Source organism: Harpia harpyja, chromosome 5, assembly GCF_026419915.1.
Source record: "Harpia harpyja isolate bHarHar1 chromosome 5, bHarHar1 primary haplotype, whole genome shotgun sequence".
Classification (NCBI taxonomy): Eukaryota; Metazoa; Chordata; class Aves; order Accipitriformes; family Accipitridae; genus Harpia; species Harpia harpyja.
The window spans coordinates 36,098,483-36,113,415 of NC_068944.1; the positions used below are offsets into that span (position 1 = coordinate 36,098,483).

Consider the following 14,933-nt stretch of genomic DNA (forward strand, 5'->3'; position numbering starts at 1 on the left):
GATCGGTGCCGGGGCTCGCCAGCTCCAGCTTCGCCTCGGCGTAGAGAGGGCTGCGGGAAAGCGGGCCGCCCCCCGGGGAAGCCAGCGGGAGCGCCGGGGGAAGAGCCCGAGCGGGGCAGCTTGAGGGGCAGGGAGCGGGGAGACGGCGGGCCGCGGGGGCGGGAGCCGCGCTGCCTCCTGCCCGGCAATGCCCCCCGCCCTGCCCGGCCCGAGCCCGCCGGCCGCGGTGCCGGGGGAAGCCTCGCCCCCAGCCTGCCGGCCGGAGCGGGTGGCTCGGCGGGGGGGCCCCATTCGTGTCCATCGGGAGGCGAAAGCGCTCTTACCTCGGAGTGGGAGTCGCGCACGTCCCTCTCCCCCCCGCCGGACGCCCTTCAGTCCTAAAAAGCGGGGACAGCGCTGCTTCACACACCCCAACGCAGCCGCGCACAGACGCGGGCAGCTTATTGTGCGGGACCGTGCTGTCCCCCCAGCCTGGTGTCTGTCCCCCGCAGCTGCCGAGCCCGGGGCGGTGGTACGAGTTTCCACTGAGGCGGCTCCGCTTTGGGTGCTGCATGCAGTTACGAGCAGCAAGCTTTTTGCGGGTTTGCGTGTTCATGTGCGTTTGCTAGAAAGCAATTTGCAGATTAAACTGACTCAGGGGGAGCGGTAACTTTTTAAATGTTGGGGACTATTACTTTGCTGCAAAGTAGCTAACGCTGTTTCGATAGTTAGAGTTTCTGAAAGGGACGGTTTTCATTTTTGGGGGTTTTGATTTTTTTCCTTTCAATAGTGGGTCATTCCTGACCAGAGCCTCTCTGATCCACGCACTTTCCTAGCGCAAAGTCCCGAAAAGTCTTCATTCGGGGAGATTTCTTGCACTATGCAGCGTTGTGGGGCTGGGCTGCTTTCATTTAGTGGTTTTGGACTGCTTTAAAGAGGCAAAGCGTGTTGCCTTTAAATACACGTTTAAAAAAGGCTCTTGTCTTGAGAAACTGCTCGATTTGCAGGAAACCCTCCGGATGTTTGCTGCTTTTCATGTGGCATTTGTGGTCGGCTCTGATAACGCTGGGAGCACCACTTCCAACACCGCATTCTGTAATGGACCTGAAATAGAAACACATCTCTCGCCGGAGGATCCCCGCTCCGCGCCCCCGCGCTGTGTACCGGCGGGTTTAAAAGGTCAATAAATTAGAAGGATGAACTCTCGGCGGCATTGTTAGGTTGGGAAAGTTAACGAATGACCCCAGGAGTCGTGCGACCACGAAGGTTTCAGGAGCATCAGAAGAAGCTCTCTACTAAACGCTCCAGGGAAGTGAGGTATAAGCAGAGACCGCAACTGGAGACCGAGTCAGTGTTGTGCGGTGTGTTTTAAAGTTACAATTCAAAAATACCTAAACAGTCAAAACAGAAAGCGAGAGAAGAGGTGAGATAATTTATTTATGACGCCAGGGGCACTGAAAGGGTCACAAACTGCCAACATTTTCTGTACAAACCAGGGAGCTTTTACTTTCTCGGCTAAGATTCAAAACACACCTTTCTTCCTTTGATCCCAGATCAATGAGCTGTAGAAGCAGTTTGCACAAATCTCCCAAACAAAGTCAGCGGCAGTTTGCTTAGTTTATTACCTCACGTTCATTATATAGAAAAACATTTTCTTTTCTGCTGGAAGTGACAGCCCCAAAATTGCTGTAAAGCGTATTTGTAAGCAGTCCCTCCACTTGCTGAACTTTTTCAGTGCAAGCTCTTGCAGGAGTTGTTCCTTTGGCTCACGAAAATGTTTCTGCTAAATAGAGTAGAAGGGACAGTTTGGCGTTTTAACAAGATCAGCTCGTAAAAAAGGTAATACTCTCTTCCACGCGTTAAAATCCTAGGCGGTCAGTTTTGTCCGAGTGAGTAACACGGCGTGAGCTGGGAACTGATCTGGGAGTCAATGGAGATGGACTGATTTCGTTAGGGCAGCACATTGTTGCCTTCTTGGTTTTTGTTTTGCTTGGAAGTCATCTTGCTTTCCCCCCTCAGCTGAGTATTCTGTTCTCTGCAGGGAAAAATATACACACTTCCCTCCTGCAGGAGTTTGCTTCAGACACGATTCGGATTCTGTTTAATTCAGAATTTCCTCCGGTTATCGGCCGTGCTTCGGTGCGTGACCTGTCCTCGGGCAGCTGGCCTAGGATGAAGGGCTGAGTCCTAGCACGTCGGGTCGGGAAATGTCACAACCTCAGCCATAAAACTAAAGTCACTGGCACACCGGCCTTAAAAAGGTACGCCCTGAGGTAGTGTCCCAAAGGCGTTGGACTAAAAACGATTGAAAAAGCACCGAATTCCTAACGAGCGTTCCTGGTTGTTACTGCCAGTTCTGCGATGACGGTCGGCTTTGCAAGCGGATTATGTCCCGATGAACTTCTTTTGCAATCAATTTTAAATGCATTATACTTTTGCAAGAACGGTGTTATTTTATACTAGTATGAGATCAATTTACACATATGTATGTGTAGGAACATTGTTTTTGCCTCCGCTGCTTCTCACAGCATCTGATACAAGGAAGAAAAGCAGAGCTGTGAATCGCTGCCGCTCGTTGTGTTGGACTATCGCGTGTGTTTGCACGGGGAAAAAAAAAAAAAAAACCAAAATAAAACCTCCTCTTTGCTTGGTTTTAGGAAGATACTAGTCCTTTGGCAATGGTTTCGACTCCTCTCAACAGGGATAAATACAGGATACCATTAGTCTGGAAATATATCACTTGTTTATAATCTCTAACAAACAGAGGGGAGCAGAGAGCACGAATGCAGAAGTGCCTCGAAAATTATCCTCCCCGGTGTTCGTCCTGGGCAGCTACCACTCGCCACTGCGGTTTTCTTCTTTTTAGAATACCTGCTGGCTGTCAAGTGTAAAGGAGCAAGTTTTACGTTGCACGAAACAGGAAATTCAATGTTAGAATAAGTTAATGGTGATGCTGGCTTCATTCATTTCATTTCAGCGAGAATTGTCACAATATTGGTTTATTTGATCGAAGTGGCTACCCAAACAAAGGTGTCCTTAACCAAATAAACCTCTTTGATCTTCAGTTTAAAGCTAAGCGGTTTCTCAAATAAGCATTGATGCATTTAATAGCACCACATAGCAATGCAAATATTAATCAGAGCGCCCGTGAAAACACCGTATTTTACGTTAGTTTGTGTGCCTAAGAAGAACATAAATGGTAGTGAGATAGAATTTGTGTTTATTCTGAAGTGACGGACTTTTTACAGATATCTGTTTGTATTTACAGTTTATTGATTCAGGCAAATCAGAGAAATCCCGAACAAGGCAATGTGACAAGTGATACGTACTGCAAAGCTCAATTTAAATAATATCTAAGGCAAATTACGCTACATACAAGAAATAATATTTGCGTCTTTGGCGAATACTGAATAACTTTATTACGACGGATGAAAAAGTGGGATGGGATATATTTCGTAGGATTTACTGTGGATTCGGTATCCTACTGCCCCACGCAGTTTACATCTTGCATGAGGTTACGAGGCAAAATATGCTGAGGTAGTACTGGAGGGTAGGAAGCTGAAGTGTGAGACACAGGTAATGCCTTGGCTTGTTCTTCCCAGGTCACTTTCTAAGTCTGTCTAGGGAAGAAGCCCCTTGCGTCTCTCTGGGTGTTGCGGGGTATCTAGGTACGGTTGGAAATAATCTCTCTCTTCCATCTCCTTCGTGTCTCCGCTGGTCGAGGTTGTCCCTTTCTGGCCGGGCCGTGACGGGCGGCTGTTTGCCGGATGACAGGAGGGTAGTGCACGGCGCCGGTGGGCCCGTCTCTGCTGCCATTGCGGGGAGCGGGGCTGAAGTCCGAGGGCCGTTTACGAATGCGCTGTCGGTTCCCCCGAACGACTCCCCCGGTCCCGCGGGGGCGAGGGCAGCGCCGCCCGCACCGGGCCCCGCGACCTGCTCAGGTGTCGCGCCGCGCCGGGAGGAGCCCCGGGGCCGCCCCGCGCCGCAGCGGGAGCCGCCGCCGCCACCGTCCGGCGGCGCGCCCGCCCCCGCGGCCCCATTGGCCGCCCCGCAGCTCAAATAGGGCCGGGCGCCGGGCACCGCCAGCAGCGAGCGGGGCCCGAGCGCCGAGCCCGCCCCGCGGCCCCGCCGGCGCTCTCGGCCTCGGCGGCGCGTCCCGAGATGAGCAGCCCCGATGCGGGCTACGCCAGCAGCGACGACCAGGCGCAGGGGCGGTGCTCGCTGCCCATCATGATGCCGGCCGTGGGCCCCTGCCCGTGGGCAGAGTCGCTGAGCCCGCTGGGCGAGGCGAAGGCGAAGGGCGAGGCGGCGCCGTCGGGGGCGGCGGGCGGCCGGAGCAAGAGCGAGGCGCGGATCCGGCGGCCCATGAACGCCTTCATGGTGTGGGCGAAGGACGAGCGCAAGCGGCTGGCGCAGCAGAACCCGGACCTGCACAACGCCGAGCTCAGCAAGATGCTGGGTGAGCGCGGGCAGGGGGGGGTCCCGGCGGGCGGGGGAAGAGCAGCCCGGGCGGGGCTCGGGGGCTGGAGGTGGGCGGGGGGGGGGGGGGGCGTCGGTGGGCGGCCGGCCGGCCGATCGGTCTGACGGTGCTCGTTGGGCGCAGGTAAATCGTGGAAGGCGCTGTCGCTGGCGGAGAAGCGTCCGTTCGTGGAGGAGGCGGAGCGGCTGCGGGTGCAGCACATGCAGGACCACCCCAACTACAAGTACCGGCCGCGGCGGCGGAAGCAGGTGAAGCGCCTGAAGCGGGTGGAGAGCGGCTTCCTGCAGCACGGCCTGGCGGAGGCGGCGGGGCCCGGGCTGGGCAGCGAGGCCGCCGGCGGCGGCGGCGGCAGGATGTGCGTGGAGGGCCTGGGCCTGCCCTACGCCGAGCAGGGCTACGCGGCGGCGGCGGGCGCGGGCCACTACCGGGACTGTCCGCCGCTGGGCGCCGCCTTCGACGGCTACAGCCTGCCGACGCCGGACCCGTCGCCGCTGGACGCGGCGGAGAGCGAGGCGGCCTTCTTCGCGGCGGGGCTGCAGGAGGAGTGCGCGCTGGTGCCCTACGGCTACGCCCCGCACCCGGCGGCCGAGTACCCGCCGGCGGCGGCCGAGAGCCCGGCGGGAGCCGCCCTGCGCCGGCACCTGCCGCCCGGCGAGGCGCTGGGGCCGGGCGGCTCGCTGCAGGGGCTGCTGGGCTGCCCGGCGCCGCTGCACGCCTACTACGGGCAGGCGTGCCAGCCGCCGGGCCCGGGGCGCGGCCCGCCGCCGCCGCTGCCACCGCCGGGGGCGGTCGGGCAGCCGTCGCCGCCGCCCGAGGCGGCGCCGTGCCGGGAGCAGCTGGAGCACTTGCCGCAGGAGGAGCTGCTGGGCGAGGTGGACCGCACCGAGTTCGAGCAGTACCTGCGCTTCGCCTGCAAGCCCGAGCTGGGGCTGTCCTTCGCGGGCCACGACGCCGCCGGGCTGCCGGCGCCCGAGGGCGCGGGGCCCGTCTCCTCGGCCGTGTCGGACGCCAGCACCGCTGTCTACTACTGCGGCTACCCCGACGTGTGAGGGACTCGCTCGGGGGCGCGCCGCGGACTGGCAGGGAGGCGCCCGGCCCCGCTCCGCTCCTATTTATGTAATTTATTTGAATCTTGAGAACTGACAGGGTATCTGTGACCTGCTCGAGGTTTAAAAGGTGATGCGCAGTCTCGCTGTCCATGTTGTCCAGGTCTTACCATTGCTGTCCTATAGTGACGTGTAAAACTGTTCCTGCTGTGGAATCGTGATACTAGTTACACATGTGGAATACAATTTCTGAGATCTTGTTCGAGATCCATATGCTTTTGTAATGTTGTACAGAGTACTGGTTTTTATATGTTGGATTTGTACAGAATAATTTTGCACTTTTACAAATAAAGGGGAAATAATAAAATTGGTTGCTGATATCTCCTCAAAGAGATGTTATCGTCCTTTGTAATTGATTATTATTGCTTTTTTAAACTGCTTTTACTAATGTCCATTCCACTAAGCATTAGGTCCTGTCACCCTTTCTCTAAACATAGTCTTTTTCTGTCTCTCCTGCTCAAATTATAAACAAAACTTTAAGCGTTCAGGAACTGTCTACTCTACAGTGTTATTTTTTTATTTTTATTTCACCTTTATTGGTGGTTTCTTAGGTGGGTGATTAATATGACTGAATTAAAAAAAAGTGACTTATTTTATGTTTGAAGTGTAAAAAGGCTATAAGAATGCTCTTACAGACGTAGGTTAGGGTTTGGGTCTCTTTTTAATGTAATCGTGGACGCATGGGTTGCCATTAAGAGTAGCGACTGGCTGAAGGGGACGGATAAGCCGTAGTTAAAGCACCTCCCCGGAGAGAATGTCTTTCATGTCCCAGTAGCTGTCCTTGCTGCGCCGGGGAAGGGGGTGGCAGGGGGGGATATCAGATCTCCGCTGCGGAGAACGAGAGCAGTAAATCGGGGTTCAAAGTAGGTGAAAAACTTCGACACGAGCCTCTGAAGGGGGAGGCCGGCCAGGAGCAGCCCTCTCGGGCACCCAACCATGGCGGCACCTTTAACCATACGTCACAGGATCTTACCTTTTCTTTCCTAAACAAATTCCTTATGCTACGTCATCGCAACTATAGGTAGAAATATCTTTGTGATTGACAAATATGCACCCTGCAGTTAAACTTCCGTGGAAAAAGGTGTTTTCATTTAGATGTTAAGGCTGAGTCCAGCTGTGGGGTGGGACTGATAAATTAATTATGTTTATTACTTAAATCGGGGGTAGGGAGTAATCTGGGTCGTTTGCTTCCTAAGATAAAGCTGTGGAACTGAGCTCTAGGGAGGAGGGGACTGGGGCCAAAGTGGCAGACTTGTCCACTGATTAACCTGTCTTCCATGAGGATGGGAAATTAAATTGGGTGCATTTTCAAATTACATTTAAAGAGGCTACAATTGTAGCCATGAAAGATAAAATAGTGTACAGAGACCCACATGCAAACTGCCTCGGTCAGTGAGTTTCAAGCATAGCTTTGTTAGCAAAAATTGACTGCGTAATTACTATTAGTGAGTCTTGAATTAAAATGCGTTCAAACCCTTAGCATTCTGTAAAATAGTCTACCCTCTAGTTTTTCAATCTTCCCATTTTACTTTTCAGTCTTCGGTTCTCAGAGGTATGCCTAAAATACCCACCCTGCCGCTCTCTTCACTCCTCTTCCACGTGTACACAAGAAAAACGATGTATTCCTGAATGAGGTAATGAGGTGGTACCTCCAGAGAAGGACGTTAGATGTCTTCTTGATATTTTAATGTGGAAAAAATTATTACGTGTTCCTAAGCATAGACACATAAACCCAGTAAAGAAATACGCATGAGAAATGATGGGTTTGTATTGGTTGAGTTTTCCTTTTATTATAGGTTTTTAACCTACAGGGTTAAATTATATTCGTTTTGCCCTTTTCGCATACATTCACAACTTTCTGGAGGGAAATCACTTTGGCTGGTTTTGGAAATAAATCATTATTATGCTTTTGATAACTTTGGCCACCATTTCTTGTCATTTTTATTTTAGGTGGAGGTTTTGCTCCCTTCTCTCCTTCACCCTAACTTGTCGGACAGCTGAAAGCTGAAGTGAACTTGAAACTGTAAGTGGGCTCATGATGAAGGTTGAAAACCTTCTACTTATTTTTTATAATAATACCAGAAGTGATTGACAAAAAATTGTGTTAAATAAATATATAGGTTTTGGAAAAAGGGTTGGGCAGCATAGCAGTTGTGGGTGCCAAATAGTGTGTGGTGATGATGTATACGCAGATCTTACAACAACCCTTTGCACAGATCTTTTGCAGACTCAAATCAAAGGAGCATTATTTTCCTGTATGTATCCAGATGTGTAGCTTTTTTTTTCCCTTCCTGTGAGAACTGTCTGATCCTTCTTTAACATGTCTAAAATGTGGCAGGTTTATGCACTGCCAATATACTTGGAGCAAAATTTTCTGAAGCTCCATCCAAGCCCTATTTTCCAGAGAGCATCCTGACTTTCTGATTCTAAATGTTATGCACCCAAATCTCCCGTAGCCCTTTTGAAAACATTAAACCTTCCTCACATCCCATGAGTGTCTATGACAATCGGGTATTAAAAGAAGGACCCCAAACTGATTAATTCTCTTTCACAAGTATTTTCCATGGGACGGTTCTGGCGGTCAGGCGGTGGAAGTGGTTCCTACCTGCCTCGGGAGGCTGTGGAGAAGGCTGCAAGTGTGTGCCACAGACCAAGGTGCCCCTTGGCCTCTTCACTCTGCTGTACTCACCATGCAGAGTTGGGGTCTACCAATGCCACCCCATTCCTGGCACTGCACCCAGGGCAATTCGCTCCCTGGAAATGGCATCTGCCCTTCTCTTAGCCGTTCTGGTTTACTCCAAAAGCTAAACCAAAAAGACCGAGTGACATCTTTAAACACCTCTCTAACCTTGCCAACAGCTGCTTTCCAGTTAAACAACGGCATCAGCAGGGCAGGGCCTCCAGGCCCCTTCCCAGAGGGGCGGTGAGTGCTCTCTGCAGCTCACGCAGGCCACTTGTGCCCCAAAAGTATTCAGCCCTTCTTTTTTCACCCGTCTTACCAATTTGTCATGTTTCAAGGGGTCCGTAGTCGGATCTCAATTTTTCCTAACACAGCCAAGCTCCTTGTGTGGGTGTTGCACTGCAATTAGAGGAGGTTGGGTTTTGGGTTGGTTGGTTTGTTTCTTTGGGTTTTTGGTTTGTTTCTTTGGGGTTTTGTTTGTTTGGGGGGTTTGTGTGTGCGTGTGCGCGCACACTCTCTCTCTTCCTTAGGTACATGGGTAGAAAAGTAAGTAGGCCTAATCCGAGAGAAAGAGATTTCAGACAAAGGTGCTGAATTAAAACCAGCTCAAGGTTCATCTATACAGGGCAGGTGGCGGGGAAAAGTCAGGAGGCGAGAATAAAAACACAGTTGCTAATGGAGAGTAGCTGGGACTGGAAACGTCAGGAAGCAGTGGTCTTGTGCTCTGAAAAAATCAACATTAACTTAGCGGATTTCTGTCTGTTTCTGGTAGCTGTATGCTTTTCAAACTAGGACGACAGTAATCCGTAGAAGACATTAGCAGCAATACTGCTGCAGGATTTCTCCTTGTAGACAAGTTTTATTTATTTACGTGGCGACCCTGCTCTTGTTTTGGACTAAATACCTCCCCCGGCTCCCCCACTGTTTACATCGCCCGTGAAGGACAACAAAAAAATCCTGCTTTTAGCATGCCCACACGGGAAGCCGTACTGAACACTACCACCAGCCACACAGGAGTGGGTAATGGCACGGCCGCGAACAGCACGGGGACACCCAGCACGGGTGACAGCGACGGGTCCTTTCCAACCTTGCGACAAGCCTCAGTGAAAGCAGCATGGTGCCGAAGCGGCTGGTGGGGCCGGAGGGGGCTGCGTAGGGTCCCCGGCGTTACAACAAGCGACGGGTTATCACCCTTCCCCTCCCGGGACACCCACCCCCCGCCCCCCCTCCGCCGCATCCCCCGTGGCTCTGCCTGCAGCCCGTGGTGAGAGGCTGCGTGGCCGGGGCCTCACAGCTGTGAGTCTCCCGCAGTCCTCAGGGCTTCGCTTTCCCTTGAGACCGGCTGCCAGATTCGGTTGCAATAGCCCAACGATTCAGATGAGACAGAAAAGCAGTGCGGGTATCTCCTGGGGTTCTTTACTGAGATACTCGAGTGGGTCAGGGCCTGACAGCGGCTAACTGTCTCTGTATTGCTGCACCGACTAATGCGTGTTACGGACAGGGCTGTGAAATCCAGTACTTACATACCCACATTTGCTTAACGTTAAACAGACAATTAATGTGTTGACTAATTAAATGCCTGCAAGATCAGAGCTCAGTCACCCTGCTTCAGCTTCCCATCTACAAAAAGAGGACAGCTTCTTTCACCTTCTGCGTGTTTGGAGGCTCTTAAACATGGCACCTGTCTCTGCGTCTGATGCAGTGCACTGAGCAGTCAAGGCTTCTCGCAGACTGCTACTTTGTGATACTTGATGTATTTTACCATGACTGATTTACTCAGGAGTTCACAAGAGGTCCCTGGCATAAAGAGACTTCGACTAAGATGTGAATCTTGTCCCAGAGCAAATGCTATGTAATTCTCCTTATTCCTTTTGGCAGCTGAGTGACTTCTCTCTAGTTTCGATGCTGCTGAATCTACCCTCGATTTTATTCTTTGGGCTGGAGAAAAAACCTCAAAGCCCACAGTTTCCGAAGGAAAAAAAAAAAAAAAAGAAAAAAAAAAAGGAAATTATTGTCATCGGGAATAAGCAGTTTCTACACGTAAAACGGCAGGTTATGAACGTGTTGGCACTCGTGTAGGAAGAGGGTAAGTTATTTGTTCCCTCTGCCTGCTTTGAGGGGCGCAGAGCCGCCCGGAGCCCGTTGCTGTCGACACTAACTGCTGATGTGTTCCCACTCCGGATTGCAGTGTCCCATAGGCGCTTGTCGCGTCCCAAGGCTGAGGACCGGGTGGAATTACATACTTATATTATTTCTGAAACTTGTTTCAAAGCCACCCTTTTTAGAGGAGTATGTGATTTTTTTGCCGCCCCTCCTAATGTCCTTTCTTTATGCTGCTGAATCTCTATTTTTGGCGCTCGGAAGTCATTCGTACTCAGGGGACCTGCTGATGGCAATGATGAGCGGTAGAGCCGCTTCATGGGACAAGCCCTATAAACTCATGCTGTCAAGTTTTTACATGTCGTGCATGAATTGAGTGATGCAATTCACATCCCTGCGCACATGGTGCTTTGAGCCGGTCAGCTATGATTTCGTCCGGTTGGCCCCTTTTGTGTCTGCCGAAGAAAACCTGCAGCGTGCTCGGGAGGCTGCGTGTCTCCCGTCCAAATGTTCGGCACCCATCTCTCCAGCACGCCCCAGGCAGGGACAGGGACGGGGACGGGGACAGAGGGCGCCGGTTCCCAGGTGAAGCGGGCCGGTGCGGCAGGCGCAGCCTGCGGGTGGCGGATCCGCGGGGCGACCCGCCGCCGCCAGCGCTCGCCCGGCAGCCTCCGGGCGGCGAAGCCCCGCGGTGGCCTCTCTGCCCCGCTGCCAAACGGCACGAACGGAGGGCGCAGTGCCGGGCACGAAGGGGTGAATCGAGAGGACGGGGCCGCCGCGCAGGCGTCCGAGAAGGGCAGCGCTGCGGCTCCGGGCTCGAAGGCAGCCCGCTAAAAGCAAGGCGGAGTTGCAAGACCGGTCCTGTCTCCCCCGCCCCTGTCCTCGAGGATGTCAAATTTTTCCCTAAAAATCGACGCCCAGTTACAGCGGGGAACGGGACGGCTGCCTGTTTTTATACTGGGGGAATTTAAAATACGTATCTAAAAAATACAAGTGATCTTTTGTGTGTGTGTGTGTGTGTTAAAAACTGGAGCAGAGAAACTATCCTTTCCTGCAGTTTAAGGGTTTTAAATATAAATATATTTAGCTAATCTCTGTCCGAACGGTTTTCTGTCAGACGTAGGTTGACATCATTATCATCGTTATCATTAATGGCTGCTTGATCGTTTCTCGAGTGTGTATTCCGACCCTGCTCCCAGCCTGCAGGCATTTATATTCGCTTTTCCGAGTTCCAGACTTCACGTGGAGGATGAAGGACTAACTCATGTCACTGCTTTTCCTTGCTAAGAACTAACGCAAAATCGTTCAGTCTCGACTTCAGAGAAACGCGATCGCAGAGGTAACAGGCAAGAAATTGTACGGTGCCTTAAATAATTCCCGTGTCGGTAGCTGGACAGAAGACGGGGGGTTCCCCGAGGGCAGCGAGCTGTCGGGGGTGCTCCCGCCCCCGCCCGGGAGTCACCGCTCCGCCCCGGCGGGAGCGCGGCCCGCCGCGCAGCCGGCGGAGAGAGGCTGACACGGAGAAGCGCGCCTTATTAGAGAGAAAAAAGGCGTTATCTTTAACGGCTGGCAAACTTAATTAATGAGGGCACGACTTATTCACTACGCCACCCCGCCCTCCCCGTAACTGCACACCCTTTTTATTTAAGCGGGAAGCTGTAATTTCATGTACGACGGCACGGATGTTCCAGCTTGCACAGTTACGCTGCATAAGAAAACGGTCCAACAAATATACTCCGGGTCATGCCAACGCTGCAGATCGCTCGGCTGCTCGTTTATGGGCAACCTTTCTACACATTCCTCCTGCACGAAATATGGCACTACCGAAATACCTTCCGAGGTACGCGGTGAAAAATAGGGTTATTGGTACGATTGAAAATACGATCAAATACTAGAAAGCTTAAAATGGAAGAATTATTACATCTGATGAGAATGTCCCATTTATCAGGACCGCGCTCGCAATGATGGCACTCGGACAGTAATAAAAATAATCCGCCCCCCCCCCCCCAAAGATCGTTTTAGGAAAAACAAACAGTATTGTCTTCACAGCCTTTCTAAATAATGCGATGAACTGAGGGTCGGCTTAATTATGAACGCGCCGTGATTTAATGAAACCAAGTTGCCAAGGAGGCAAAGCACGGAGGGGGAAAGGCACGAGAGGATCCCGCGGAGCAGCGACGGTGACAGCCAGATGGGGAGGGAGAAATCTCTCCCCGTGGTCGGTGCTACGCCGCCGCGGCTGGGAGCGCGGCTGGACCGAAGCATCTCCGCACCGTCCCCACGGCGCACCTGGCTGTGGGGGGGGGAGAGGGAGCCGCGGGGGCCCCGCGACCTGCTCAGGTGTCGCGCCGCGCCGGGAGGAGCCCCGGGGCCGCCCCGCGCCGCAGCGGGAGCCGCCGCCGCCACCGTCCGGCGGCGCGCCCGCCCCCGCGGCCCCATTGGCCGCCCCGCAGCTCAAATAGGGCCGGGCGCCGGGCACCGCCAGCAGCGAGCGGGGCCCGAGCGCCGAGCCCGCCCCGCGGCCCCGCCGGCGCTCTCGGCCTCGGCGGCGCGTCCCGAGATGAGCAGCCCCGATGCGGGCTACGCCAGCAGCGACGACCAGGCGCAGGGGCGGTGCTCGCTGCCCATCATGATGCCGGCCGTGGGCCCCTGCCCGTGGGCAGAGTCGCTGAGCCCGCTGGGCGAGGCGAAGGCGAAGGGCGAGGCGGCGCCGTCGGGGGCGGCGGGCGGCCGGAGCAAGAGCGAGGCGCGGATCCGGCGGCCCATGAACGCCTTCATGGTGTGGGCGAAGGACGAGCGCAAGCGGCTGGCGCAGCAGAACCCGGACCTGCACAACGCCGAGCTCAGCAAGATGCTGGGTGAGCGCGGGCAGGGGGGGTCCCGGCGGGCGGGGGAAGAGCAGCCCGGGCGGGGCTCGGGGGCTGGAGGTGGGCGGGGGGGGGGGGGGGGCGTCGGTGGGCGGCCGGCCGGCCGATCGGTCTGACGGTGCTCGTTGGGCGCAGGTAAATCGTGGAAGGCGCTGTCGCTGGCGGAGAAGCGTCCGTTCGTGGAGGAGGCGGAGCGGCTGCGGGTGCAGCACATGCAGGACCACCCCAACTACAAGTACCGGCCGCGGCGGCGGAAGCAGGTGAAGCGCCTGAAGCGGGTGGAGAGCGGCTTCCTGCAGCACGGCCTGGCGGAGGCGGCGGGGCCCGGGCTGGGCAGCGAGGCCGCCGGCGGCGGCGGCGGCAGGATGTGCGTGGAGGGCCTGGGCCTGCCCTACGCCGAGCAGGGCTACGCGGCGGCGGCGGGCGCGGGCCACTACCGGGACTGTCCGCCGCTGGGCGCCGCCTTCGACGGCTACAGCCTGCCGACGCCGGACCCGTCGCCGCTGGACGCGGCGGAGAGCGAGGCGGCCTTCTTCGCGGCGGGGCTGCAGGAGGAGTGCGCGCTGGTGCCCTACGGCTACGCCCCGCACCCGGCGGCCGAGTACCCGCCGGCGGCGGCCGAGAGCCCGGCGGGAGCCGCCCTGCGCCGGCACCTGCCGCCCGGCGAGGCGCTGGGGCCGGGCGGCTCGCTGCAGGGGCTGCTGGGCTGCCCGGCGCCGCTGCACGCCTACTACGGGCAGGCGTGCCAGCCGCCGGGCCCGGGGCGCGGCCCGCCGCCGCCGCTGCCACCGCCGGGGGCGGTCGGGCAGCCGTCGCCGCCGCCCGAGGCGGCGCCGTGCCGGGAGCAGCTGGAGCACTTGCCGCAGGAGGAGCTGCTGGGCGAGGTGGACCGCACCGAGTTCGAGCAGTACCTGCGCTTCGCCTGCAAGCCCGAGCTGGGGCTGTCCTTCGCGGGCCACGACGCCGCCGGGCTGCCGGCGCCCGAGGGCGCGGGGCCCGTCTCCTCGGCCGTGTCGGACGCCAGCACCGCTGTCTACTACTGCGGCTACCCCGACGTGTGAGGGACTCGCTCGGGGGCGCGCCGCGGACTGGCAGGGAGGCGCCCGGCCCCGCTCCGCTCCTATTTATGTAATTTATTTGAATCTCCTCGGGAGGGTTTCGCAAACCCCGTCTGGGCGGAGATATGCTACTATCGTGCAGATTAAAAGCGTGGTTCAAACTGTTTTTCGACTGGTGTGCCGGCATGTTTACATCTTTTTTACGTCCATGCCCAAAGTTACTGTTGGTCTTGCGACATCATCACGGTTACTTGTTTGCCCAGAACACGTTTTTATTAGCTGTTTTTAACTATGCTTTATTTATCCTTTTTTTTTGTACTTCAGGAAAATAAATTTATGTACAGCTGTTTCTGTCATTCTTTTTGGCCATATGGCCCTTTAGGGAGACTAATCTAAAGTTAAATCAGTCGTGCCCTAAGGCGGACTAAAGCGAATGCAGATACTGAGGGACACTCTCTTCAACCATTACAATGGCTCTAAAATGGTCTCCAGCACTAAAGATGTTTGCTCCCAGGCGTGGCTGTATTCTTGTTACATAGCTGAATGGCTACACCTGTGCTGTCTCTTGGAGTACAGAACATGTGACTGTACTTAACTGTTTTTTGTCGTTTTTTTCTGGTTGTAAGTGCCAAGTGGAATTTGCAATTGTCATTAATGCATTGG

General features: G+C 55.1%; 2 protein-coding genes across 2 annotated transcripts; both read left to right on the plus strand.

Moving 5' to 3' along the window:
• Positions 1–3,538: 3,538 nt before the first annotated feature.
• On the plus strand, positions 3,539–5,893 carry LOC128142022 (transcription factor SOX-17-like). The gene is made up of 2 exons (XM_052787590.1): positions 3,539–4,438; positions 4,583–5,893. The coding sequence occupies exons 1-2, from the start codon at positions 4,141–4,143 to the stop codon at positions 5,506–5,508; spliced, it is 1,224 nt and encodes a 407-aa protein (XP_052643550.1). The 5' UTR covers positions 3,539–4,140; the 3' UTR covers positions 5,509–5,893.
• A 6,948-nt stretch (positions 5,894–12,841) lies between these two features.
• Positions 12,842–14,607, plus strand: SOX17 (SRY-box transcription factor 17). Its single transcript, XM_052787625.1, has 2 exons — positions 12,842–13,203; positions 13,348–14,607. The coding sequence occupies exons 1-2, from the start codon at positions 12,906–12,908 to the stop codon at positions 14,271–14,273; spliced, it is 1,224 nt and encodes a 407-aa protein (XP_052643585.1). The 5' UTR covers positions 12,842–12,905; the 3' UTR covers positions 14,274–14,607.
• Positions 14,608–14,933: the final 326 nt, after the last annotated feature.